The sequence below is a fragment of the Natator depressus genome, chromosome 11 (genome assembly GCF_965152275.1).
Source record: "Natator depressus isolate rNatDep1 chromosome 11, rNatDep2.hap1, whole genome shotgun sequence".
Classification (NCBI taxonomy): domain Eukaryota; kingdom Metazoa; phylum Chordata; order Testudines; family Cheloniidae; genus Natator; species Natator depressus.
In genome coordinates, this window is record NC_134244.1 from 68,557,178 (window position 1) to 68,583,059 (window position 25,882).

At 38.7% G+C, this 25,882-nt stretch overlaps 1 protein-coding gene across 27 annotated transcripts in view; it reads right to left on the minus strand.

The window, feature by feature from the left end:
* Nucleotides 1-25,882, minus strand: part of LRRFIP1 (LRR binding FLII interacting protein 1) — a 184,502-nt gene that overhangs the window by 11,826 nt on the left and 146,794 nt on the right. For 15 of the 27 annotated variants that reach the window (XM_074968139.1, XM_074968137.1, XM_074968127.1 and 12 more), the window contains 9 exons: nucleotides 20,659-20,691; nucleotides 17,031-17,156; nucleotides 15,463-15,534; nucleotides 12,623-12,793; nucleotides 11,456-11,548; nucleotides 10,775-10,867; nucleotides 9,508-9,600; nucleotides 8,617-8,758; nucleotides 2,691-6,541 (listed from right to left, as the gene is read on the minus strand). In XM_074968139.1, coding sequence (XP_074824240.1) covers nucleotides 4,092-6,541; nucleotides 8,617-8,758; nucleotides 9,508-9,600; nucleotides 10,775-10,867; nucleotides 11,456-11,548; nucleotides 12,623-12,793; nucleotides 15,463-15,534; nucleotides 17,031-17,156; nucleotides 20,659-20,691 — 3,273 coding nt within the window. In that variant the 3' untranslated portion in view covers nucleotides 2,691-4,091. Of the gene's footprint in view, nucleotides 1-2,688; nucleotides 6,542-8,616; nucleotides 8,759-9,507; nucleotides 9,601-10,774; nucleotides 10,868-11,455; nucleotides 11,549-12,622; nucleotides 12,794-15,462; nucleotides 15,535-17,030; nucleotides 17,157-20,658; nucleotides 20,692-25,882 lie in introns of those variants that run through there. The other 12 variants (XM_074968140.1, XM_074968136.1, XM_074968141.1 and 9 more) reach the window with 10 other exon arrangements.

Genomic DNA, 25,882 nt, shown 5'->3' on the forward strand with positions numbered 1-25,882 from the left:
GAGACAGGGTTGGAAGTCAAACATCAGAAGACCACCCAGAAAGCAAACTGCTAAAGAATGAGATTTAATATAGGATAGAATATCCCATTTTAAAGTGAGCCCCACCTGCCAAATGGTCCATTTAATTCTGGAAGCTAAATTTAACCATGCACACAAATATACACATAATTATTACACAACTACCACAGTATTTACAGTATGGTACACATATGCCTTTTGTGTTTGAATATATCTGCAGTGTCCAGAATGGAAGCACTTAATTGTCATAGTTATTTTTAGAGCTACCCGTTGCATTTTGGGGGGCATTTGCAAAGCAGTTTTTCACATCACTCCTCGCAACATAATGGACTCCTGTCTACTTCAATCACATGAGTCTTGTGCAGGTGTGAGGATTTGGGGGAGGGCAAGTGAAATGGTTCTTCTAGGTACAAACAAAACGTGTGTGTGTGTGTAAAAAGTTCTTTAGGTTCTCCCCTTTCCACCCCTCCTCACACGCATAGAAGAGGAGCCTGTACTGGGGTTTGTGAAGAAAAATCCACTATATTTTTATTTTGAAATGCTGCGGTTTTCTAACAAGCCAAGTGTCTGAGGGGCAGTAGGAGTATTACTCCATTCTACTGAATTCTACGGTGCCTTTTATATGTGGTAGCTAATTACCTACTTTACGGGGTACAGTGTATCCCCATTTTGCTGATGGTGAAAACTAAAACAGAGTTTGGGACTTGACTAAGGCATCTGTATGGCGTGCCAGAGCTGAGACATGGATACAAGATACCTTTGCCCTTCATCCCACGTTTAACCTATGCGGTGTCTCACGCTATTCAACTATCTCAGTTGTGGCCAGAAGTTGCTGTGGCTGCCCAGCAATGTAGCTGGTCAGTTGCAAGAAACCAAGTGGGAGAACTTGCAGGAGTCCTAGTGCCATCAGCAGCAGCATGGGCAGTATTGCTCCCCAGACCTGTGAACTCATTTGGGTTTGGGACCATCCCCAAACCATGGGTTATGTGTACCCAAAAGGCCAGCGTGGCAGCTGAAAGGTGGTGGTGGGAGGACTGCAAGTAAACCATGAATCTTTAGGAAAAATTCAGAGTCTAATTTTCAACGCTAGTTTTAGAAAGAAGAGTACTAGGAACTTGGTTTTTTATATGAAAGCTGAGAATAGCACTGCCATTGCTAGATACCCAGATAAACTGGAGCCATTGGCCACTGGCTTTGGAGGGCCCCAAAGGCTAGCTCTGATCACTTAATAGCCCCACATACAAAAGAAACTACAGAATTTCATTAAAGAGTCAATGAGTTTACTCCATGAATTTGTACTTTTGTTGACTGAAGGATGACTGTAGCTCACGAAAGCTTATGCTCAAATAAATTTCTTAGTCTCTAAGATGCCACAAGTACTCCTTTTCTTTTTTCTAATCTTTGGCATTATTAAATAAACACATACTGGGAAGTCATGTTTCCTATATAACAGTGCACATTTTGCTGGGTGCCACCTGTGTAATCTTGGAGGACTGGTAAGTAACCATTTTTGCCCTATTATCTGTGGTTCTTTTCAAGATGATTTGCCTGCATGGAACCACACTCATGCAGTGCACATAACCCAAAGCATGCATACAAAATGAGTGGAGATTCACATCGGAAAATGACCTAAGAACTTAAAGGCCTTGTCTACACTGGGTATTTGCCCTGATTTCAGCAATTGGTGGCCAGTCACGGATGTAGCTGCACCAGTAAAAACTCTGCTACATTGATGGCTGGCCACCGAATGCTGAAATCATGGCCAATATCCAGTGTAGAGAGTGCCCAAATTTGGAAAAACAGAAGACAATATGACCAAGTTATTAAATGAGTCATAATTGTGTCTGTTTCCCTGGCCCTGTACTAATGTTCTAAAAAGTTCTTACAGATGTGCACACGCTTCAGAGGAAAATAAACTGAAATATTAATGAAAAACTAGTATTAACTTTCCCATAATTATGTCAGAAGTATTTAAATTACATTTCTCCTTATGAACAAGTTGTCTCCAGATATACCAAGTGCTGGTATATGCTTCAGTGGATTAGGCATCATTAACACATAACTATAAATGACTTCCTAATTACTGACAAAGTCTAGTGAGCACATTTATTTATATTCCATTTGAGAGTCAAGCAATGAAAAAAATCTTCATACTAGTTAACTGTACTATACAGTAAGAGGTGCTTTGAAGACTTGTTGCAGTTCATCAGATTAACAGTGTAATGATTATATTCCAATATTAACATTTATTGTCCTCAATCTTAAGGATTGCACATTTTCATAGAAACTGCACTAAAGCTGCCATCACAGTGTCAGAAAGGAAGCCATGTAAAAGGCACTGTAGGTTTAAAATTACTGACTCCTGTAATGTCATATTAAGTTCCTGGGATGTGGAGGTCAAGGTTTCTTAGCAGAATTAAATAACATCAATTCTACTACCTATAATGAGCATGGAGGAAAATGGTCAATAAGAAGTTAGACGTTTAGAGAAATTACAATACATAAAGCGTTTGAGAGGCCACTCTGCAATGCCTTTTTACAAAAAAAGGCTTTTAGAATCTCTTATCAGTTTAGACTGAATTTTATGCAGGTTTGCAAGCAGTGCTCTGGACAGGTATTTTAAAGTATAAAATATGTTTATTTCAATTATATACAGCTCAATACATTTGTGATATACATCTTGAATCTTTTCAATCTATTTGCACTCTGCTAATTTTGTAACAGCAATACAAGCAATATCTTGCTATAGACCGCCCAAAACCTTGAGTTTGCATTCCCTTTTGATTTTCATTGCTTAAAACAAGTTTAAAAGAATGTTTCCTTTTGCAAAAAACACATTTCTTCCCAGCTGGTTTAAAATTTGCAAATAAGACAAATCTCTACAGTTTATATTCAGGCTATCACAGGCAATCTAGCTGTTGAGAGGTATTTTCAAAAAGGCAGGTTTGGCTACATGGTCACTAGTACATAAAGAGCAATACCAATTATCTGATTAAGACATTCAAAAAGATTAAGACATTCAAAATTGACTTCGTCCTGGCAAGGAGGAAGGAAAAAGTATATTCAGAGATAAGAAAACATTCTTTCATAACCATATTTTTGCAAAAAAGACAATGCAATAAGGAAATGCAATTTAAACAAATTTTCCTCTAAGAAAAATAGATATTTTATAATACTATTAACTTTGCAAGAAAATGTACTTGACAGAAAATCTACACACACATTAGCATGTGTACCAAAACAATCCTAAAAAAATAAAAAAGTACATGTGAGACATGATGTAGAAGGCTTATTCTGGTGCAAAGTGCCTAGATTAAGTAAACATGTATACACTTATTCCTTTCAGAAGACTAACAGGTCAAAACATTTATGTTTTACTTTCTTAAACTCTATACTGTTCTTTCAAAGTGTGCAGACTAAGCAGATTCACAGTGACCTTACTAATATTTTGGCATTTTGCGTGTTTATCTTATATATCATGCTTTGGAATGTGTTCATACTAAAATCATACACAAAGTGGGTTTATATATTGTTTTTATTTTTAGCTGTTATATTTGGTTCCTGAACCTGTAGGTATTCACAAAGAAGTTTGGACATTATTACAAGTTCTGTAATGCTTGAGAGTTGCTTTATCGTAGTTACCATAAAGTGGTGATGTACCTAACAGAGACCTCTGGCAGGTATTTAAGTACATTCAAAACATCTAATTTGCTTAAAACTAGTCTAGAAAATAAGAGCAATATTTAAGGTCCCTTGGTAGGATATATCTGCCTTAAAGGCATTTTAACGCGATGTGAATCTGAACAGTACATTTGTGCTGCTTGTTCTTTTGGTGATAAAATATGAAACCTGAGAGATTAAAAACAAACCTACATGTTTAATCTCTGGTGGACATGTATCGCAGTAAGTAACTTGGATGGATGTCCACATATATAGATTGACACTGTACTATGAGACTTGCATACAGAGAAATTTAAAGAATATTTCTAAAGTCGGATTTATTGTGCAAAATGCATTTTTGTATTGAAACTGATCGAATGGTATGTAACTTATTTGGGTCCTCGATTTTGAACTCATGATATCACACAGTCTTCTTTAGATCTACCCTTGCCCCTTCTACTAGCTTGCATATCCTCTTTGCTTTCATCCCTAGTGTTGCCTAAGTTTCCTAACTCCTGTTCTGATGAATATTCAGCAGCTATTTTTTCCATATTATTGCTGTCTAACACGGCTTCATTCTCAGTTTCGTCCTCCACCAGATCACAGGCATTTTCTGGAGCTGCAGACCGAGATGTATCAGTTTGCAAATGACCAGCTTCTTCAGCTTCCTTTTCTTTTTCCTGCTGGGTACTAGCATTGCCTTCAGTAACCATGCCCTCATTCTCTACACTCTGTGTTCCGCTTTGATGAGTTTCCTCCTTTTCACCTTTTCCTGTTTTGGCAGTTTCTGTGACTATTTCCTTTTCCCTAACTTCCTCCAACGTTTGTGTATTAACTTTCTCAGCATCATGCTTTCCGGGAGTTTTTAATATTAGCCCTAATTCATCATCAAAATCAGATTTTTCACCATCATCTTCCACTATTTCCTCCTCTTGACCCTCCACCTCAACTTGTTCATTAGACTTCTCATCCACCTCTGCTTTCTGTGTCTTGAGGTAATCAGCATCTTCCTCAACATCTGGAACAACTTCTGGTTTCTTAACTTTTTGTAATTCATTCTGCTCTTCTATTCCTTTATTCTCATCTTCCTCATTCCCATTTCCCATCTGTTTTGTATCCCCTTCTTTTCTGCTAAGTTGACATGCATCATCTAACACAGTTTTCTGAATTTCCATTTCCTTTGTGTTGCCTTCAAGGGATTCACTAAGTTGCTGTGATAGTTCTGTGATTTTCTGCAATGAACTATCATCAGAAACAAACCTATCATGCTGCTGGTCTGGAAGATCCAGCTTCTTGCTACTTTCCACTGATGCCTCTTTATCATCAACTTTCTTTTCAATAATTACACTGACATCTTGAGTCAATTCCTGTCTAGATTCATCTTCCACTTCTTTAACTACTTTCTGCATTTCATTTTCTACAGTCTTATCTTTTTCTTGTATTGGATTATTCTTTACTTCTTCACTGCACTTAATTGTTTGGGTTTCTACCTGTGTTCTCTCATCTTCCATCAACTCACTTCTACTTTCCTTTCCTTTCCTAGATTCATCCCACATTTCTGTGTTTGATTCCTCAATTTCATGATCGCTGGGACTAGTAACTAAAATAGTTTCTTGGGATTGAATTTCTTTCATAACATCTTGGTCCTGCTCTGTCTGATGCGATACACCCTCTTTTACCTCTGCAAATTCATCTAGGGATACCACAGGTTCCTCCTCTTCCACACTTTTGTTTTCAGAATCTGGTTGAACGTCCAACATGCCTGTTAATTCTTCCATCTTTCCTGTGTCTTTTGTTTGTCCCCTCTCAGCAATATCCTTCTCATTCTCTGCCTCATCTTGCATATTTCCTTCCTCTTCTGCAAATATCAGATCATTTTTTGAAAAAGTGGATAGAGTATGTGTTTCATCTGTTTTTTGTTCTTTTACAATTGTATCTGGTGTGACCTCACTTGCACATGCTGCTTCTCCCTCCTTTTCCACAGAATCTACTTCTTTCCTTCCCTGACTCTGAACTGTATTTCCAGTCTTATTTTCTTCTTCAGCTGTATCCCTGTCATTTTTACCATCCTCTCCTTTACCAACTGTTCTGTCTATGCACCCTTCATCTTCATCAAGCTGTTTCTCCAAGCTACTCATAACCTCATTTTCAGTGCTTTCTTCTGCTTGACAGAGACTCTCGGTGTGAGCCTCCACATGTGATTCTTCAATACCTGTACCTGCTCTTGCATCTTCTGGTGATCCTGACTGATCAGAAGCTGATGCATGGCTGCTAACCACAAAATCAAGAGCTTCCTGAAATATTTCACTACTGCCTTCTCGCTGGCAAATTGTAAAATCCTCTTGTGTTATTTTCTGCTCTTGTGCAAGTCTTTCAGATTCCTGCTCTGTGTCTAAGTCAGTAGGTCTTCCCTGAGGAGTCTCAATACCCTGACTTTTCAGTGTACCCGTTTCCCAATTCTCATTAGTCAAGTGATTTAAATCACTACTATGTTCAGATTCCTTACTACCAGACTGTTGGGCTTTTAAGCTATCATCTCCTGATTCTGTTTCCTTTCTCAACTCAATTACATCACTATTTTCAGTGGAAGAAACATTTCCTGAAACATGTTCTGTATGGCTCTGAATTTGTTCCTCATGTCCACTACTTAACATCACTGTTGATGTGACATCATTGTCTTCCATGGTTTTCTCTGCCTCTGTATTTTCATCAGCATGCAATGTCTTTATCTCCGTACACTCCTTTACAATTTCCCGCTCCTCAGACTCCTCTTTGTGTTCCTCATGCTCAGTATTCTGCAAGATTTCTCTTTTCCCCATATCCTCCAAAATCTCATCTTTCATCTCCACTTCATTGGCTCTGCCTAAAAGACCATTGAGAAAGTTGAAGGGACTACACCAAGGGGTGGCTACTTAAATTTGTTAAACATGTAACACTTACCTCCCCACTTAAAACCCAAAAGAGAAAATGAATTGAAAGAATCGGTTAATAAAAGATCAGCTTTTGCCAATTACGTGAGGCAAAGCAGCAATTGAATTAGTAAATTCTCTGATCAGTGAACCCCCCGCTTTCCCAAAAGCAAGAATTGTATCTGATTCTGGCATCAGATAAGTTAAAGATTTCTCTGGTTGAAGCTGTATGAAGTACAGCTTTCATAAATGAGATGAACATTTTTCAAGCAGTGCAGTTTATTAATAGTAATGTAACAAAACTCGCAGATTTAAGATTATGAGACAAAGGTAGAGGGTTTTTTTGCTGCAAACAAGTACAAGCTATCACCATATTTTTAACCCTCACATTGCTCTATACTGTATTATTATTGCCAAGCTGTGTTTGTTTGATGGCATTACAACCAAATAACTTACCTAATACTCAGCAATATTTTATAGCTACTGACTTAAAAACAGACACTATTTTATAAATAAGTGTGTATAATGAGTGTTATAGAAGATGGGATCTGATTGGCAGGCAAATGTTTTGAATGCACGGATATCAGACATAACCCACAAGGTTGAAGCTCAGTTATTTAGCGCTTCTTTCAGGCACTACAACATCCAAAAGGGACAATATTTCTTCCCAAGTATTGTTTAAAAATATAACTTTTCTTCCAATTTGCAGCACTTTAGGAGCAAAAAAGCAGGTGTTAACCAGCACTCAATGTCAGGTATTAGCTTTTGTTCCTATGACGTACCTGTTTCCATAGAATCAGAATACGTTAGAACAGACTAGAGTTTTAGATACAACTTTTAAATATTCTCATATCCTGTTTTTGTTGTTTCAAATTGTTTTCACCCAATGGAATGAGAAAAAGCTGCCAACAGCTAAATCTGAGAAAACTCTCACTTCCAGTTAAATGGTTGGCTGCCTGTTGAGATTTGCTAGTATTTCAATTTAGAAGTAAACATCCAGTATTTTCTCCTCTTCCACGAGCATAATGAAACAGTGGAAAGTTCAACAGCTAATGAGTTCAGATTCTGACTATACAACATAATTGCACCAAAGTCAGAATCTTTGCCAACCAATTAGATTCCTCCTTGACTGAGGACACACATACATAATGTATACTTCCTGTACACACTGCTGAGCATATCATTGTTATAAAATTTCCAGCAATATAAATTGCTTTATACTTAACGGTATTAGATATTAAGAATTCAAATGTTAAAATGTCTTGCAACAGCACACTGAACTATTGTTCAGCAGACATTTATGGTTCTCAAATAATACATTAGTTACAGAATTTGTACACTAAATTTACATATATGAATTCAAATGCTCTTATTCTGGTTCTCTCTCAGCTTAATTCTCTGTGTTAGAAAAAATAACCAAAGCAACAGTAGGATGGTTGAGGACATTCCTAAATTCAGGTTTTAATATTAAGCTAAATAAGCTGCTACTCATCTTGTATTTATACTTGTGTCATGACCATTTATTTTCTCAGGGTGCAGAATAAAGGGAATGTACAATAAAAGCTCCTTTTGCAGGTACAGAAAAATGTCATGATATGCTTGAAGTGAAGCGACTATAATCAATAAGCAGAAAAAGGCATAGGAGGTGATTCAAGAAGCTGCGTGATTGGTTAATTGTCTAAATAATGAATGCTCAATCTCCAAGCAACAAAAGTGAATGAATTATGATTAGACAGATGGAAAAGTCTAGTGCAGTGATACTCAGACCTCAGTGGTTCAGGAGCCAAATTAGCAATCAACATTACCCACAAGAGCCACAGTAGTGTGAATTCATTGTTTAATTTACTATAGTACTATTCATATTTAAACAGTGCGAGCTGATAACTTAATCAATTAATAACATAGTAAAAGCATCCATCATTTTAATATCACGTGCTGCAAAGAGCCGCAGGAGAGACATTGAAGGGCCATTTGCGACTCACATGCCAGAGTCTGAGTATCACTGCTCTAGTGGAGCCTGAGCACTTACCTAGTGTCCCATCCCCAGCTGTCTGTAAGATCTGAGTCGCCCCTGGAGTAATCTTGGTAGAATCTGAATATCCTTCATTCTCGAGACCATCTAAAGCCTCTCCGTTGGTGGCTACTTCCAAATTTGGGATTATTCCATGTTTCTGTGGATAAGGAAGAAACATTTTAAAGTCTGGTTTCAGAGTAACAGCCGTGTTAGTCTGTATTCGCAAAAAGAAAAGGAGTACTTGCGGCACCTTAGAGACTAACCAATTTATTTGAGCATGAGCTTTTGTGAGCTACAGCTCACTTCATCGGATGCATACTGTGGAAAGTGTAGAAGATCTTTTTATACACACAAAGCATGAAAAAATACCTCTGTGTGTATAAAAAGATCTTCTACACTTTTCACAGTATGCATCCGATGAAGTGAGCTGTAGCTCACGAAAGCTCATGCTCAAATAAATTGGTTAGTCTCTAAGGTGCCGCAAGTACTCCTTTTCTTTTTAAAGTCTGGTGTTCAAACACTACAATTGGCTGAACATTCTTGCCTATTTATATTTTGAGCAGTGGTTGCTTCATAACAAAAACAATGAGAATGTGCCTTGTTCAAAGTTCTGACAGAACCGATCTGATCACCTTTTTAAAGTAGCTCTGTTGCCCAATATCTGAAATGTTCCTTGGACAACAGCCCCTCGCCCATATTCACTATAATATATTAGGAGTGCCAACAACCACAGAAGAGATAGGTAAGAAGCAAATTCTTGAAATGAATGAGAGCAACATGTACATACGGCTCATCAGTGCTGGATAGCTGGAACCAGCTTTTCTGTCCAGTGCACCAGAAGAGAAACCAGCAACTGATTACTTAATTGCTTTAGCAACAAGAGTTTCTTCTGTTCTTATGGCATACCTTCAGTTGTTCCTTCAGCACAACCACCTCATCTCTGAGGTCATCCCGCTCACTCCTTATGGAATCAAAGAACTCTTTCTGCCTCTCTAACGCCTGAGTGTTCACAGAGCAAACAGACAGAAGGCAGGGAGACAACAAGAAAGGAGAAGAGACTATGTAAGGCAAGTTAGAAAAAAGAATAAGCAGGTTTCAGTTATTCAGAAATTAATGGAAATGACATGCATGAAAAGGAGAAAATTAAAAGATTAAAGGCTAAATTTACAAATTCATAAAAAATTTAAATCCAGTAAATATATGATTTAATCCAAAGATTCAGTTTGGGGAGTTCATAATAAATACTCAATCCCTGATAGCCTGTACTGTGTTGGGATTAGATTTTTCAGTAACTAGATACAATGAGGCAGCTAAGAACAGATTTTTATACTCTTGACTTTGAATTTCCTATAGTACTTTTGTGTGGGTGTGTTTTTTAAAATCAAAATACATTAAAGAAAGTGTATGAAAGCTGGTCTGACAGATCTCAGTGGCGTCCATGGAACTTTTGCAGTCTGTCATGGAAATAGTGTATATACCTCAAGTATGCAGCATGCAATACAAACTTTTATAAAATTCTCAGCTGTAGTGAAATTTTGACCATTCTAAATTGTGGGTTTCAAATTGCCATAAATCATTGGACAACATCATGGACAAACGACTTGCCAGGTTTCTTTTGTCCACCCAAGAAATGAGTCTTTCACATCTCATCTGTCACTGACTACCATATTTCTCTTTAGAAGTGCCACTGAGAGTTAACATTTCATTTACACTGGTGGGGGGAAATACGAAGATTTTCATCCCAAGAGTCCAAGGAGCTACAAACAAGCCCACTTTTCTCCTTTCCCACAGTGCAGTTATGGTTTAAAAGAGTAAAGGTAATAAATTTGAATAGAAAACCAATTCCATTCAGCATTGAAACCACATCATGAATAGCCAGTATTTTACTAAAGGGCACTCCTTTCTTAGTTCTACATATCCATGATGGGCATGCACACATTTCACCATGTTATATGAACTCCAGTGAATTTTCAAATCTGGCCAGAAGATAAGCATTTTCTTGGACCTTATCTTTTAAGTTAAAGCCACAATTCAATGTAAAGAGTATATTTGACAGATTATGGGTCACATTGTATAGGGTAATATTTCATTCATGAAGTTTTGCATGGGCGGAGTCTTCTAAAGAAGCTCAGTGTGAAACTGAGCAAATTTCAGAAGTTGTGTGCGTTCCTACCCCTATTTTTTTGTCTTTCCACTCTATCGTCTCCTGAAGATCAGAAATTTCCCTGATATAGCTCTCCTGTTTCTGTTGCAGCTGTCGGATTTCCTGAGGGGCAGGGACACACAAGGAGACAGAAAGCAGTAAAGGGTTAATCAGAAGAAAAACTCAAGATTGTAGTGATGCAAAGAACAATGAAATCAGGTGTTAAAATGCAACAATCTACCTACATGCATCACTCCCATACCCAACTGTTTTCATTCAAAGAGATGAATGCAACTCCTGAAACCTACCCTGCTAGGGACAGCCAACCTCTCACCTCCAATATGACGACAAACACATGTCTACTGGAACTATCTTGCTCTGAATCCTTACTTGAGTTTTATGCCATTGTCCGCTTTCTACCAGCCTCTCCACAAGAAGGAGCCCAGAGCATATAACAACTTATTCTGAGAAATTAAAGACAGCGTAACGTACAAATCCAACTACGAACAGTACTTTTTTTTTTTTTTTTTTTTTTTATCAGCCCTAACCATTTCAGGTCTAACAGAATGAACCTACAGTACTGTGTCAGATGAGAAATCTGGGGCAGGGACTAAGATTCCCCATTCCTGTCTGAGCCTTCTATCTTCTAACTGTTAGTTTGGAACACATGGATCAAACAACCACATTAAACACAATGGAGTAATTACCTACCTCGAGCATTTCTTCTCTTTGCTTCAGGGTCTCCTTGATTTCTGTGAACTGAAACTGCAATATGCTATGAGCATGCTTTTCCCGCTCAAATTCCTGGAGAGGCAAGGAAATATTTATTTGTCATGCATAATAATAATAATACCACCTAGAGCTTTTCATACACAGATCTCAAAGTGCTTTACAGATGGGGCAGTATCAATATCTCAATTTTAAGCTTGTTTGTCTGAGATTGGGACTGGGTTATTTCAAACCAAACGCTCAATTTAGACACTGATCCACAATAAACTGGGTGGTGTGTCTCTTATGAAGGAAATCAGATTGTGACTGGGTTATTTCAAGCCAAATGTTCAATATAGACACTGATCCATAATAAACTGGGTGGTGTGGGTTTTGGGGCAGGGGGAATACACATCATTTACAGCACTCAAGCCCTGCTGACTTCAGCGATAATGACTAGGAATGGAACCTACCTTTTTCAAAAGGTAGAGTACTCCAATGTGGCCAGTCCTTATTGTGAAATTTCAAAAGCAAACCATTTACCAAGAGTTATGCATGATGGAGGACACACTAACCAATATCTCATGAGTCAAAGATTTAGCTCCTGAGAAGTTACCACATAATCCCTAAGGAAATACTAGTTTGCACGAAAGTTAACTTAGTGAGGCTCATTCCATCACCTCAGTGAGGTGACAGTAATTCAAGTCAATAGTATATTTTCAGTAGTTAAGCCCATGAATGCCTTAATTTGTTTAAGAAGTACTCCTCACACAACCCTCCTATGGCCTTTTGAATTAAGCTTTGTATGTAACCGTGTCCCAGAGGAAACAGGAAAGCCTTCAGAAGTTGCTAGGGATAACATTTCCTGGAGTCAGAAAGGCTTTTTGGATATTCTCTAAGTCAAAATGCAAATGAAATACATAAAGCTATACTGATGAGCTTGTATGCGAAAAAGTCACCATATCCTGGATATTGATTTAAAAAATGTAAATCTCATATTCATGTGCCGGCAGATAAAGGCAAAAAAGCCAAGTTGCTAATGAGCGCTATTCAACGGGTAGATTTCTACATACTTGATTCATCCCCCTCGCCTTAAAAAAAAGTATTGTCTCTTCCCTGAAGATATTTTTTCAAACAACTTTCAGCTTCTCAAGAAGTGTTCATACTTACTTTGCTTTTCTCTTCATATTGCCTCCTGGATTCTGCCAGCTGTTCTTCTAACTCTAACAATGCATCCTTCAAGGTATCTACTTGGTACATGAAGTTTGTTTTTTCATTGTCTAGCTGCGCATTGGACACCATAGCCTTTTTATATTTCTCTTCAACTTCTGCTAGGGAGTCCTGAAGGCAAGAAATATGTAAGTACAGTGAGAAGTTACTTCAAAGAAAGCACTTTTATACGTTGCGAAGTATGCAAGTACATGCTTAAGTGTAGACATGCAAGCAGTCCAGCTGAATCAGCTGTTAACCATGGCTTAAGTAACTTTGCTGACTGGGACCCCCAAACCTGGGAGAAGAGGTGGCAATATCTGTGCTTTTTGCGGTCTTAAATTAGGACTCTAGTATGTCTAATTAAAAATTGCAGTGACTGTACACTACCTTCTGGCTATGTGCACACTCAAAATGCTACAGAAGCACAGCTGCAGCACTTTAGCTTAGACACTCACTACAGCAGTCAGTCCACCTCCCCAAGAGGCAGCTGCTAGGTCCCCAGAATGTAGTGCTGTCTGCTTTAGGGGTTAGTTAGGTCAGCATAGCCATGTCCCTCAGGGGAGTGGATTTTTCAAACGCCTGAGAGAGACAGCTCTGTAATGTCACTTTTCAGTGCACACCAGCCCTTTATACTGCATTTTATTTTTATTAGATCACCTTTCTCAACCTGTTCCTACTGTCTAGGCAATTCAGATTTATTAACTCAGGCTGAGCATGAGAACAGTTCAGATATAATAATAGCTGAAATGTTGGCAAGATAAAATGGTACCATTTTCCATGTTATACCGCAGGTCTAAAACCTCTCCAGGTATACAATTTGAATTAAGACCAACCTAACAGCAACTTTCGAACGCATTGCAGTATAAGTATGCAGGCAAGAAACAAAAGAGGTGCCTAGATAGATGTCTTAATTTAAAGCTAGGATCAACAATCCACCAGTTCATTAAGTCACATTGCTAGCATTATATGGACACCCATGATAAATTTTGGATATTACAATATTCCACTTCTACTAGATCCATAAACATTAAAGGGGGAAATATGCAGACTTTTAAATATGAAAAGATGACAAAATACGTAAGTTTCAAATTAAGAATCTATTTTGGAATACTATTAAAGAATAAGGCACTCTGACATTTTAAAGGTACAAGAACTTGTGTCTCATTAAATATGAATCATGTTACTGGTGCGTGTTGCAGGTGTACTGTATAAGACAAGAAATATCAGTTGCTGAAAGGGCAATCAGGAATCAAAGCAGCTACATGATTAATTAAATCCTTAAAATTAGTTGGCACGAACGTACACACTGTTAAGGGTAAATGCAGAATCACAGTAGAACATGCCCAATATTATTTTATTAGTATTATCAAATTCTATCCCAACCCTGGACTATCTGTCATTTAATAATTCTAAATTTGAATACAGAGAATAAAACCACTAAAGACATAGCCTAAATCAGATGGAGGTTTCAATCTATTCACTATTTAACACTTTTATTCTGTGAGGGGATGAATTCAGCTTGCTTAAAATGTTCCAGTCTCTTCCTGGCAAATTCTGAGGAAAGTTACTATAGCTGGAAATTAATTTTTAATTAAGTATATGTTCCACATTCTACGCCAAAAGCAAGATCAGAGGTGACTAAGCAAAACTGAAGTTGTTGGTCTTCAAAGACACAAGCAGACCTGGATAAAAATGCTACAAATGCACTTGAAGGGAACAATATTACAAAAGTCTAGTTCACTTATTCTCCAAAAGAGTAAGGTAGATTGGTTTGCAGAATCTAATATATATTTTGTGATCTAGAAGAGAAAAAAGTTTAGGCTTCATATATCTAAAAGATGCAAAAAAAGCACAAACTATTTTTTCCATTTGCAGGTCACATAAGATGCCAGTAACCGAATATCTTGTACTACTGAACAAATGAGGAAAAAGTATGAGAGAAAGTTTTAATTTTAATTAACAATTATGCTAATATGTACTGTATTAGCATATCTGGTATGCCAAGTCCCCAGTACACTCATCTTTACATGCCTTCTGTTTTTCAAAACGTGAGCCAATGCAGCTGAATATATAGTATAAAGTGTCAAACTGATACATTTATTTAGCTACTACACCAAAATCCTTTTGTGCATTAATGGAATTTGTAGGAATTCCTCCCCTGCAGCTGCTGTGACAGTTTACCCCACACAATACGGAGGTTTTACCAGGGCTGCTTGTATAGGATGAGATATGATTGCCTCTCCTTCAGGTATGCATAACTTACCAATTGTTTTACTGGGACTCTCTACCAAGTACCTTTTAAAATACATTTACAGTATTTAACTTTGATTTCCCATGTCACTGAACTCTACAGGTTAGTTACATGCTTAATAATCAGCATTTACTTTTATTTTAAATTTACCCTCAAATTTTGAGTGATTTCCTGTTCTTGTATTATGGACATATTTTAAAAGGAGTAACTGATCGGTATTCTATATGCTCTAATCTTTATATTACAGTTGTTGATGGAGAATTAAATACATTCTCAAGACACGCAGTAGTAAGAATTCTCATTAATCACCTTTTCTACAGAGGCTAATAGAATATTTACATGTGCTGATTACCAAGAATTATCCAAAGAAATGATTACTGGTCATCAGAATGGGAAGCATGTTTTCCTCACTGATGAAATGCTTTTAGTTAATTCACACCTCAGCATAAAAGCATGCAGGTTAAATTCTAGTTCTGTCTCTTGCTGTGCCTCTCTGAAAGTTTAGCTCATGTTAATATCACATGTTCAGTCTGCAATAAACCAATACCTTCATTTCTTTCAGTCCCTGCATGTATTTGCCTTCTACATCCTGAATCTGGTTCTTTAACTCATTGATATCCTGAGGGAAATGGCAAGAAAAGTGAATGATATCAAGAAAACTAATGGGCAGTTATCCCAGCTGAGTGAGAAGCCGGTGTTCAAAATTCCCATTTACAGACACGTTTCTACTCTAGTTTGAGTTTTCTAAACTTCACTATAAAAAGATTTACAGGCTTTTCAGCCAATCATCCTTCTTGAATAGATGTATATTCCTGTCCTAATCATTTTGATTGGGAAAATAGGATGTTTCTACAACAATAAGGATGGTCTTGTGGTTAACGAACTAGATTGTGACTCAGGGGATCTAAATTCTGTTTTCAGCTCTATCACAGGCTGTATGATATTTGGCAAGTCCCTTTCTATCTCTCGTTCTGCCTCAGCTCCCTATATGTAAAATTGGAACGCATCCGATGAAGTGAGCTGTAGCTCATGAAAGCTTATGCTCAAATAAATTTGTTAGTCTCTAAGGTGCCACAAGACTTCCTTTTCTTTTATATTTCTCTACTAGCACCCAACAGCGGTGTTGTGAAGATAAATTTATTAGTGCATGTGAGGTGCTCATAGCTACATCACTCTATGATAAGTCTCAGAGAATAGGAACATGAGCACTAACTGGACACCCTAGGAAGTGTGGGAAATACCACTGGGAAATGGAATAAAGACATTCATTTTAATTATGAGCCCAATTAAAGCTTTACACAATCTCTCTCTCTCCTTGGTCACCTCCTGATGCCAGAACTGCAAAAGAAGTAAAATATTATAATTTGGAGGTGACCAAGGAAAGAGAAAGAGAAAGGGACTGGGTTTGTTTCCCACTTTCATAGTTTTTAATACCAGATGGAACTATTACGATCATCTAGTCTGATCTCCTGCATAACACAAGTCATAGTGTTTCACCCAACAATTCCTACATCAAGCCCATAACTTCCAGTTGTGCTACAGCATCTCTTTTTAGAACAGCTATGCACCTTTTTCCAAAAAATAAGATTTCTTTTAACCAACCAATAAAATGAAAATACAAAACATACCATAAGGTGGATGAGGTAATATATTTTATTGGACCAACTTGTGTTGGTGAGAGAGAGAGAGACAAGCTTTCAAACTTACACAGAGTTCTTCTTCAGATCACCCGAAGAAAAGCTCCGTGAAAGCTCGTCTCTCTCACCAACAGAAGTTGGTCCAATAAAAGATAGTACCTCACCCCACCTTGTCTCTCTCATATCCTGGGGCCAAAAGAGCTACACAACTCTGCATAAAACAGACCACAGTTACTGCCCACTTTTAGACTTCAAGAGGGCTAAATCTTTAGATGAATTAGGTGTTTCTGGTAACTCCTGCCAATATTGATTTGCATGTGTAATTTCCCACACATACTGATGGAGAAATATATGCTTTTAAATAATTCCACTGCTTACTAAGTCAAACTTAGTGGGAAACTTCAAGACATGAAGAAATACATTCTGCCTGGCAAGAGACAGTTCCTATCAATACATGTCACTTACAAAGACTTCTTACCTTTATTTCTCTAATGGATGCCTCAGTATCAACGGAGATGGAGGTGTCCCCACTGCCTCTCCGGGAGGAAGTTCCACCCAGAGAGGCTAGCGTAGCTGCTGATAAGCTTGACACAGTACGAGCTCCCTAGAATCATACACAGTTTAAATAAAATGGGTATGAAACAATCCTTTTTAAAACACAAAAATGAATGCATGTGAATATTTTGAGAATGTGATCTGCCTCTTTATATGTATACCAAGTCAGAATGATCACAATGATCTCTTTGGAACAAACAAAGTTGTTTTCATTTATAGCAAATGGATCATCAGTAGACATGCTGTGCATCAGTGGGTCACAAAAGAACTTCCGTTGAACAAATTTTATGTCCTGAGATTTTTCAGATCATTTATAGTATGACTACTGATGGAGACAGAAGCCTGCACCTTGACGGCATCAGTTCAAATTTGGAACAGGATGAAATTGACTGACAGAAGTTACCATCAGATAGCTAATTGGTGAGTTATGAGAAGCAAGTCTGTGCCTTTAATTCAGTCCAATTCACAGTAGAGAGGTGTCCAACACCACCACAATTATATAATTGGCACTCATGTTGGCAGTCCCAGCAGCGGCCAGTGTTTAAGTACAGAGCCTCAGATGAGAGTTTTACTTCATTACAGTGAGGCAAGGTGAAGCTCACTGAATTTATTCTGTAATATTCATATATTTTTAAGGTCAGAAAGGACAATCTTGTGTGGCCTCCTGTAATATCACAGAAATTTCACATCAAATTTCACCCAGTTACCTCTGCGTTGAGTCCAATAGCTTGTATTTGACTATAACATTTCTTCCAGAAAGGCACTCAGTTTTGATTTGAAGTTCTCAAGAGATGTAGAATACACCACTTCCGTTGGTAGTATATATCAAAGGTTAATCATCCTTAAGGCTACGAGTCTGTCACAGATTCTGCGACTTTCCATGACCTCCATGACATCTGCAGTGGCTGGCTCAGGGGCTGCCCGAGCCCGGCAGCCCTTAGGCCAGCAGCAGCAGTTTCCGTGTGTGGGAGAGGGCTCAGGGCTAGGGACAGGGGTTTATGGCATGTGGGGGATGCTTACCTCGGGGTGGGGGGCTCCCTGGCTCCCACTGGCATGGCTCTGCAGTTCCTAGGCAGAGGGGCCAGGGGAGTCCTGGGCCATATGCTGCTGCCGCACCCCCACCCCCCGATCAACAGCAGGTTCCCGGGCCACCTCCCTGGCACCCCTGGACTGCCCCCCGCAGCCCCATGCCCAAGTTTTAGTTTGGGGTATATAGTAAAAATCATGGACAGGTCACGGGCTGTGAATTTTTGTTTACTGTCGTGACCTGTCCATGACTTTTACTAAAAATACCCGTGACTAAAATGTAGCCTTAATCATACTCCACTGTTAAAAAATTGTGCCTGCAATAGGCTATACCTCTCTGACACCCCCCTGGAGAGAGAGTGGGCTCTGCTCTTGCCTCAAAGTTGGGGGCACTGCTCTCTGTCTGTGCTTTTCAAGATGTTGGCCCCCTTGCAAGAGGAAGTTAAAGCAGTTTAAACAAGAAGTTAGTATTCTTCCACAGCAAGCAGAGTTGTAGTCCTTTGGGAAGCTGAAGAAGAAAAAATGAGAAAAGTACCTCTTTTCTGAGAGGGCCTGGGCTGCCATGGTCTCAAGCTGGTTCCCTAGTCAGCACTTTTAGGGGATGGGGAGCTCGGAGTTGCAGTCCTGTTCCTTCAGAATATCACTCTGCACTGAGCAGCGATCCGGATCCTCCCTTTTCATGGCCTGCCCCACTCTAGGTTTGACAAGCCTCACAGATGTACTGGGTTGAGGCTGATTGCACCCAGAAGGGCTCTTTAACCCCTCTCCTGACTGGCTGGGGGTCTACTCCACCACAGCACCTTATTTCTAATTTGAATTTGTCTGGCTTTAACTTCCAGCCATTAGTTCTCGATCTCTGCTAAATTAAAAAGGCCTTTTAGTGCCGAGTATTTTCTCTGCATCAAGGTACTTACACACCATAATCAAGTTAACTCTGTCACCTTTTTGATAAGCTAAACAGATTGATCTCTTTAAGTCTCATTTTAACACTTTTTCCCCCTGCCCTTGAATCATTTTTATGGCTCTTTCCTGTACCCTCTGATTTTTCAACATATTTTTAAAACGTGACCACCAGAACTGGACACAGTATTGCAGTATTGGTCTCGCCAATGCTATATACAGAAGTAGAATCATAGAATATCAGGGTTGGAAGGGACCTCAGGAGGTCATCTAGTCCAACCCCCTGCTCAAAGCAGGACCAATCCCCATTTTTTGCCCCAGATTCCTCATTGAACTGGGTTTAGCAGGCCAATGCTCAAACCACTGAGCTATGCCCCCCCACCCCCCCGCTCCATTTTGTTCTGCATCTGTGCGGAACCGAGCACTAGGGGGTCTTGGGCATGACTGGGGTTCCTCGACCCTGCAGTAATCCAGCAGCATCAAGGGCCAGGTTCAGTATCTAGGGTTTTCCTTTCAACAATACAACACAGAATTGGCTCGAGCCCCCACACAGTGACCTATCGCTTAAATCGACTTCTGTACCAGATGACTGGTAAACGTGTTGATAAACGTGAAGTAACACGCATTGGAAAACATAATCCCAACTACTCCTACAAAACGAAGGGATCTAAAGTAGCTGTTACCACTCAAGAAAGATCTTGGGAGTCATCATGGATAGTTTTCTGAAAACATCCACTCAGTGTGCAGTGACAATCAAAAAAGCTAACAGAATGTTAGGAACCATTAGGAAAAGGATAGATAATAAGACAGAAAAGATCATTATGCCACTATATAAATCCATGGTACGCCCACACAAATACTGGCCTGGTCACCCCTATCTCAAAAAAGATACATAAGAATTGGAAAAGGTACAGAGAAGGGCAACAAATATGATTAAAGGCATAGAACACCTTCCATATAAAAGATTTAAAAGACTGGGACTTGTCAGCTTGGTAAAGAGACAGCTAAGGGGGGGGACATGATAGAGGACTATAAAATCATGAATGGAATGGAGAAAGTGAATAAGGAGGAAGTGAATAATTTACTGTTTCACATAATCACATAATGGTCACCCAATGAAATTAACAGACAACACGTTTAAAACAAACATAAGGAAATACTTCTTCACAAAACATATAGTCAACTTATGGAACTCATTGCCAGAGGATGTTGTGAAGGCCAAAACCATAACAGGGCTCAAAAAGAATTAGGTAAGTTCATGGAGGATAGGTCCATCAATGGTGATTAGCCAAGATGGTCAAGGTCACAACCCCATGTTTTGGGTGTCGCTAAGCCTCTGATTGCCAGAAGCTGGGTGTACATAACAGGGGACAGATCACTTGATAATTGGCCCAGTTCTATTAATTCCCTCTGAAGCATCTGGTATTGGCCACTGCCAGAAGACAAGCTCATGGCTAAATGGACCACTGGTCTGATCCAGTATGACCATTCTTATATTCTTACTATATGAAGCTATATCCTGCCATGGATTTTATTCAAAATTAGTGCAAATTCAATGCAAGTTTAACATGGAAAAGTGGTAAGATATGTGTTATGATCAATATAATTCATGTCAACTCTCTTACCTTCTCAAAGTCTTTTTCTGGCCTTTCTTCAACCTGCAAACAAGAGAGATTATTTAGAAGCAATAATTGGATAATATTGGACAAAGGGAAGACAAAATAAGCCAGGCTGTTTGCTTTTAAACCTAGCTCTGAGGAAGAAGGTTCACTGGCAAGATATTCTGCTCAAAGAACCACCACAACACACAGCACTGTAATAGCATTTGTGGGAGGAAGCAGTCTGGATCACACCTCTCAAGCCTTCCTTGGTGTACAGTACATTTTAAGATGGAGTATTCTTCTAACTGATAAAGTGAAGCTTGTGAACTTTTCTGTTAGGACTGCTCATATGTTATATAAATGCTCTTTACCTTAATCAAGAAAGCCATATTTCAAATACTTTCAAATCATTCAGAAATTAGACAGGTGTATAGGCCACATATAAATCACTTGGAATAGAAATCCATATCCAAATCTCAGCCACCCAAGAGCATACTTCAGATTAGAAACTAATCTATAATAAGATGCTGAAAAGAAAAGATGAATGAGATTAAGCAGAAGGTGGTCTTGGGGTGGGCATAACTTTGTTGTAGCTCTGTTCTTTAAATTAAAAATAAAATATGAAGAGTGTGTCTCACACATGGAGGAGACAAGAGAAAACAGACAGGCACAAGGAGGGGCCCTTGGCAACTATGTAAATCCTCCCAATGTAGTGCAAATGATCAGGTGGTAATCTATCCCGAAGAGCAAGGGTTGAGGTCCCATTGGCAGAGAATGTACCTCCCTTGGATTGCAAAGAGAAGTAGTCCAAGTGTTCAAGGGGAGAGTACAGTGGTTTAGGGTACGAGTTGGGCAGCAAAAATCCGCAAATTTGAAATTTCAGTTCCAAAACACAACAAAAAATTCCCATGAAACTACATTCAAGAAGTTTTATTTTGGGTAAAAATATTTCAGCCTGATAAAACATCTTGTTCCAATTTCACCTTTTAAAATGTTATATAATATAAAATGGAACTAAAAAATAACTTTAAAAAAATCAAAATGTTCTTTTCCGAAAAGGCTGAAATGGAACATTGACCTTATTTGAAAAAATGGAACAGAGCATTCCAAGTAAAATTTTGTCCATCTCTATTTAGGGCTCAGCAAGTCAGTCATTTGAGGACTGATGCAGATGCTATTTTGGTATTTTATTTTTGGATTTAAAGGAAGACGAACGCAGAGGGAGGGGCTGCAAAGGTGGAAAAAAGGATTAATAAAGGAATTAGCTATGGAAGTATACAAGCAGAAATCAAGCCCACTCAAACACACAATTATGAATACAATATAATTAGAAATGAAACATTTGCCATACAATGGTTCATGCCTTCAAATAGCCAAAGAAACATACAACTTTCAAGTTTTGGATAAGCTAACGAGTTATCAGTGTCTTTCCCTTTAAGGTATCATTTTTGAATGTCAAAGGGCAAAGTAATGTCATTAAAAGGAAAAAAGGTCTGGTAGAACTAAAAACATCACTCAGATTATTTCACTTCAAGAAACTCATTTTCAGGAGGACCAGATTGTGGCAGGAAAGAATTGGTTTCAAGATGACTTTTTTATTTCTTTCAAAGGCATATTTGCTAAACACGGGCATTTTCAGATTAATGATCATTTTAAGAACGAAGGATGGTTTATTTTATTAAACAGCACAATTGCTGAGTTATTAACAATAGTGGGCTCAGTCTAGGATCCAAGTCAAAAGCAAAGAACATTTTAAAAACATTTCTTTCAAATACTGCCACACTTTGGGAAGGGTAAATCCTACGTGGAAAAGCCTTCAAGTGTAGACCAATTTCTTACTGGGACAAATCTGATAGGTAAGAAAAAACAGAAAGAAATAGGTGTAGCATTAACCTTTCTGTACCAACTACCCCAACTCAGGTTACCAGAGATCTGGATGATGGGATGGACTGCACCCTCAGAAAGTTTGTGGATTACACTAAACTGGGGGGAGGAGTAGATATGCTGGAGGGTAATGATAGGGTCCAGAGTGACCTAGAAAAATTGGAGGATTGGGCCAAAAGAAATCTGAGGAGGTTCAATAAGGACAAGTGCAGAGTCCTGCACTTAGGACAGAAAAATCCTATGCACTACTATAGGCTGGGGATCAACTAGCTAATCAGCAGTTCTGCAGAAAAGGACCTGGGGATTACAGTGGACGAGAAACTGGATATCAACAGTGTGTCCTTGTTGCCAAGAAAGCTAACAGCATATTGGGCTGCATTAGTAGAAGCATTGCCATCAGATCAAGGGAAGTGATTATTCCCCTCTATTCGGCTCTCTGCTAAGGCCACATCTGGAGTATTGTGTCCAGTTTGGCGCCCCCCGCCCCCAGAAAGGATGTGCACGAATTGGAGAGAGTCCAGCAGATGACAATGAAAATAAGTACAGGGCTGGAGAACATGATTTATGAGGAGAGGCTGAGGGAACTGGGCTTAGTCAGTCTGCAGAAGAGAAGAGTGAGGGGGGATTTGCTAGCAGCCTTCAACTACCTGAAGGGGGGTTCCAAAGAGTATTGAGGTAGGCTGTTCTCAGTGGTGGCAGGTGACTGAACAAGGAGCAATCGTCTCAAGCTGCAGAGGGGGTAGGTTGGATATTAGGAAAAACTATTTCACTAGGAGATGGTGAAGCACTGGAATGGGTTACCTAGGGAGGTGGTGGAATCTCCATCTTTTAAGGGCCGGCTTGACAAAGCCGTGGCTGGGATTATTTAGTTGGTGTTGGTCCTGCTTTGAGCAGGGGGTTGGACTAGATGACCTCCTAAGGTCTCTTCCAACCCTAATCTTCTATGATCTATGAAATGCTTGTTTCTAAATCTTTAATGAAGCAGACAAGATCTGTAGAAACTGGCATGGCCAAATAATCCCATTAGAAGTTATACTGCATGGTTGGGGTGGGTCTCAAAGATGATTTATGGAAAATGAGTTTGATTCTCCAGGACAAAAACTGGACAACAACAATTAATGAGGACATTGTTCAATATTTTCAAATGATATAAAGAGTTATCTTCTATGGGATGCATTTGGAGACGTTTTTAGGGGTCAGCTGATAAGCAGAACCTCTCAACTGAAAAAGGAGATTAAGAAAAATTAAAATCAGAAGAGATTCATAAAACCCCAGGTTCAAAAAAGTATATAAATAGTTAACTAATATTAGTGGGAAACTAAATATGTTGATGACACATGCCACTGAAAAAGCCCTTAGATATATAAAGCTGATGTTTTATGAAACAGGAAATAAATGTGGTAAATTACTGTCTTAAACTTATAGGGATTCAAAAGCAACCATTATGCTACCAATTAACAGCCAGCAACAGATACACACCCTAGTGATGCGTGCTACTTTTGCTGCTTATTATAAACCCACTCTACTTCAGATACACCAAGCTCTGAAGTGATTCAAAAATATCTGGAAGTAGCAGGCTTGCCAAAGATACATGAAATTGATAAAGAAACTGTAGATAATAGAAGAAGAAATCTTAGAGGCCACACCAAGCATGGAAAGTACTCAAATTCCAATATCTGATGGCTCTTCAGGTGAGTTTTATAAGGTAATTTAAGGAGAAGAGTAGGTCCCTTGAGAGATCCCTTTAGGGACATTTTAAGCTCCAACCTAAGGCCTTGTCTACACCATAATGTTAGAGTGACATAGGCCACCTTGTGTCAACCTAACTGTGCATAAGTCTACACTTAAATTTGCCTCCCACCAATGTAAGTGCTCCATTATGCCAACAGAGTAACAGCACCTCCCCAAGTGGCACTGCAAACCGATAGAGAACAACCTAACAGTCTCTGAACTGCTCACCATACTTTTTACTGTAAAAATAGCTAATACATGCTACAGAAAAAATGAAAGAAGTACCTGCCAAGAAAGTAATATAAATAGGAATACATCTAATAAAAATGTAAAAGCTGTTTATTGTAGGACTCTATTAAAATAAATCAAAATCTATATGTTTTAATAATGTATAATATTAATCTCTATTAACAGACCACCATCTGAATCCCCATCATTTCATGGGGGGTTATGCAAGAGAAGGAAGGCATACGTAGAGTAGTTTTCAGTAAAATTCTTATGTGCAGCATTGTAACTTGGCAAGGGGTACAAGCTGTTCTTTGTAAAATAAGCACATCACAGAGATCAGAGTTCAGCCTCTTTTGAAGGTTATTTTTCAGAATAAAACCAGAGCCATGTTACAAAAGCGTCAGCATTATCAGAGGGGTGAATGCAGCTGGAAGCCAAGCAGGAGCAGAATAATTCTACAAGTCCATATATGGAAGTATTGCCTATTTTTCATAAACAGTAATGAACTACTGCAGTTTTAATACATTTGAAACTTATTTTCCTTTTTCTTTCCACTTAACTAGCAAATATTTGATATTAACCCTTCAAATGCCTTGCCTTTACACATACCAAGCGCCAGCATCACCACTGTGCACTAATATAGTGCCTTTCATCTGAAGCTCTTAAAGTGTTTTACGAACATTTACTAAATAGACTTCAATACTCCCGTGAAGTAGGTTCATATTATCCCCAGTCTGTGACAAATAAACAGAAACAACAAAGTTAAGTGACTTCAAGGTCAAATTAAATCAGTGGAAGAGTCAGGCCTTTAATCCAGAACTCCCAGACACCAGCCTCTTAAACTAGACCACATCTGCTTACAAATTTTGACAAAGCAGCTGCTAGAGGACCTTACGTTGTACAGCATCAGGTACTAAAAAGTCCACAGCCAGCGTTGTGAATGTATCACTGAATTGCTCCTCAGCTCCGTTTCAGTGACATGGGATAAAATCATTTTCCCCATGAAAAGTAAGGTCTTTTTTTCCTGTTTGCTGTGACATGAATGAAATCTGAGATCCCATTTTCTATTCTAAAACTATTAGAGTATTTCAAAATCATTTAGGCTCTTAGGGGAGTGAGCTCACCATTGGTACAATTTCACAGTTGTGTTGACCTTTTATGCTCTATAAAAGCAGCACCAGAGGGCAGTCTCAAACTCAATCAAGAAAGAATGAAACAGCACCACCTTTGAGATGGACAGAACACACTATCTAATGCTGAATGAGAGATGGACAGTGATTAGATACAAGGAATTATAAACCTACCTTAACACTGAGGAAAGAAATTTTTTACTAATTTTAATAATCAGAATGTAGTGTTCCTTCCTGCCTCATTGGGAAACAGTGACTGATGTAATCAAACACCA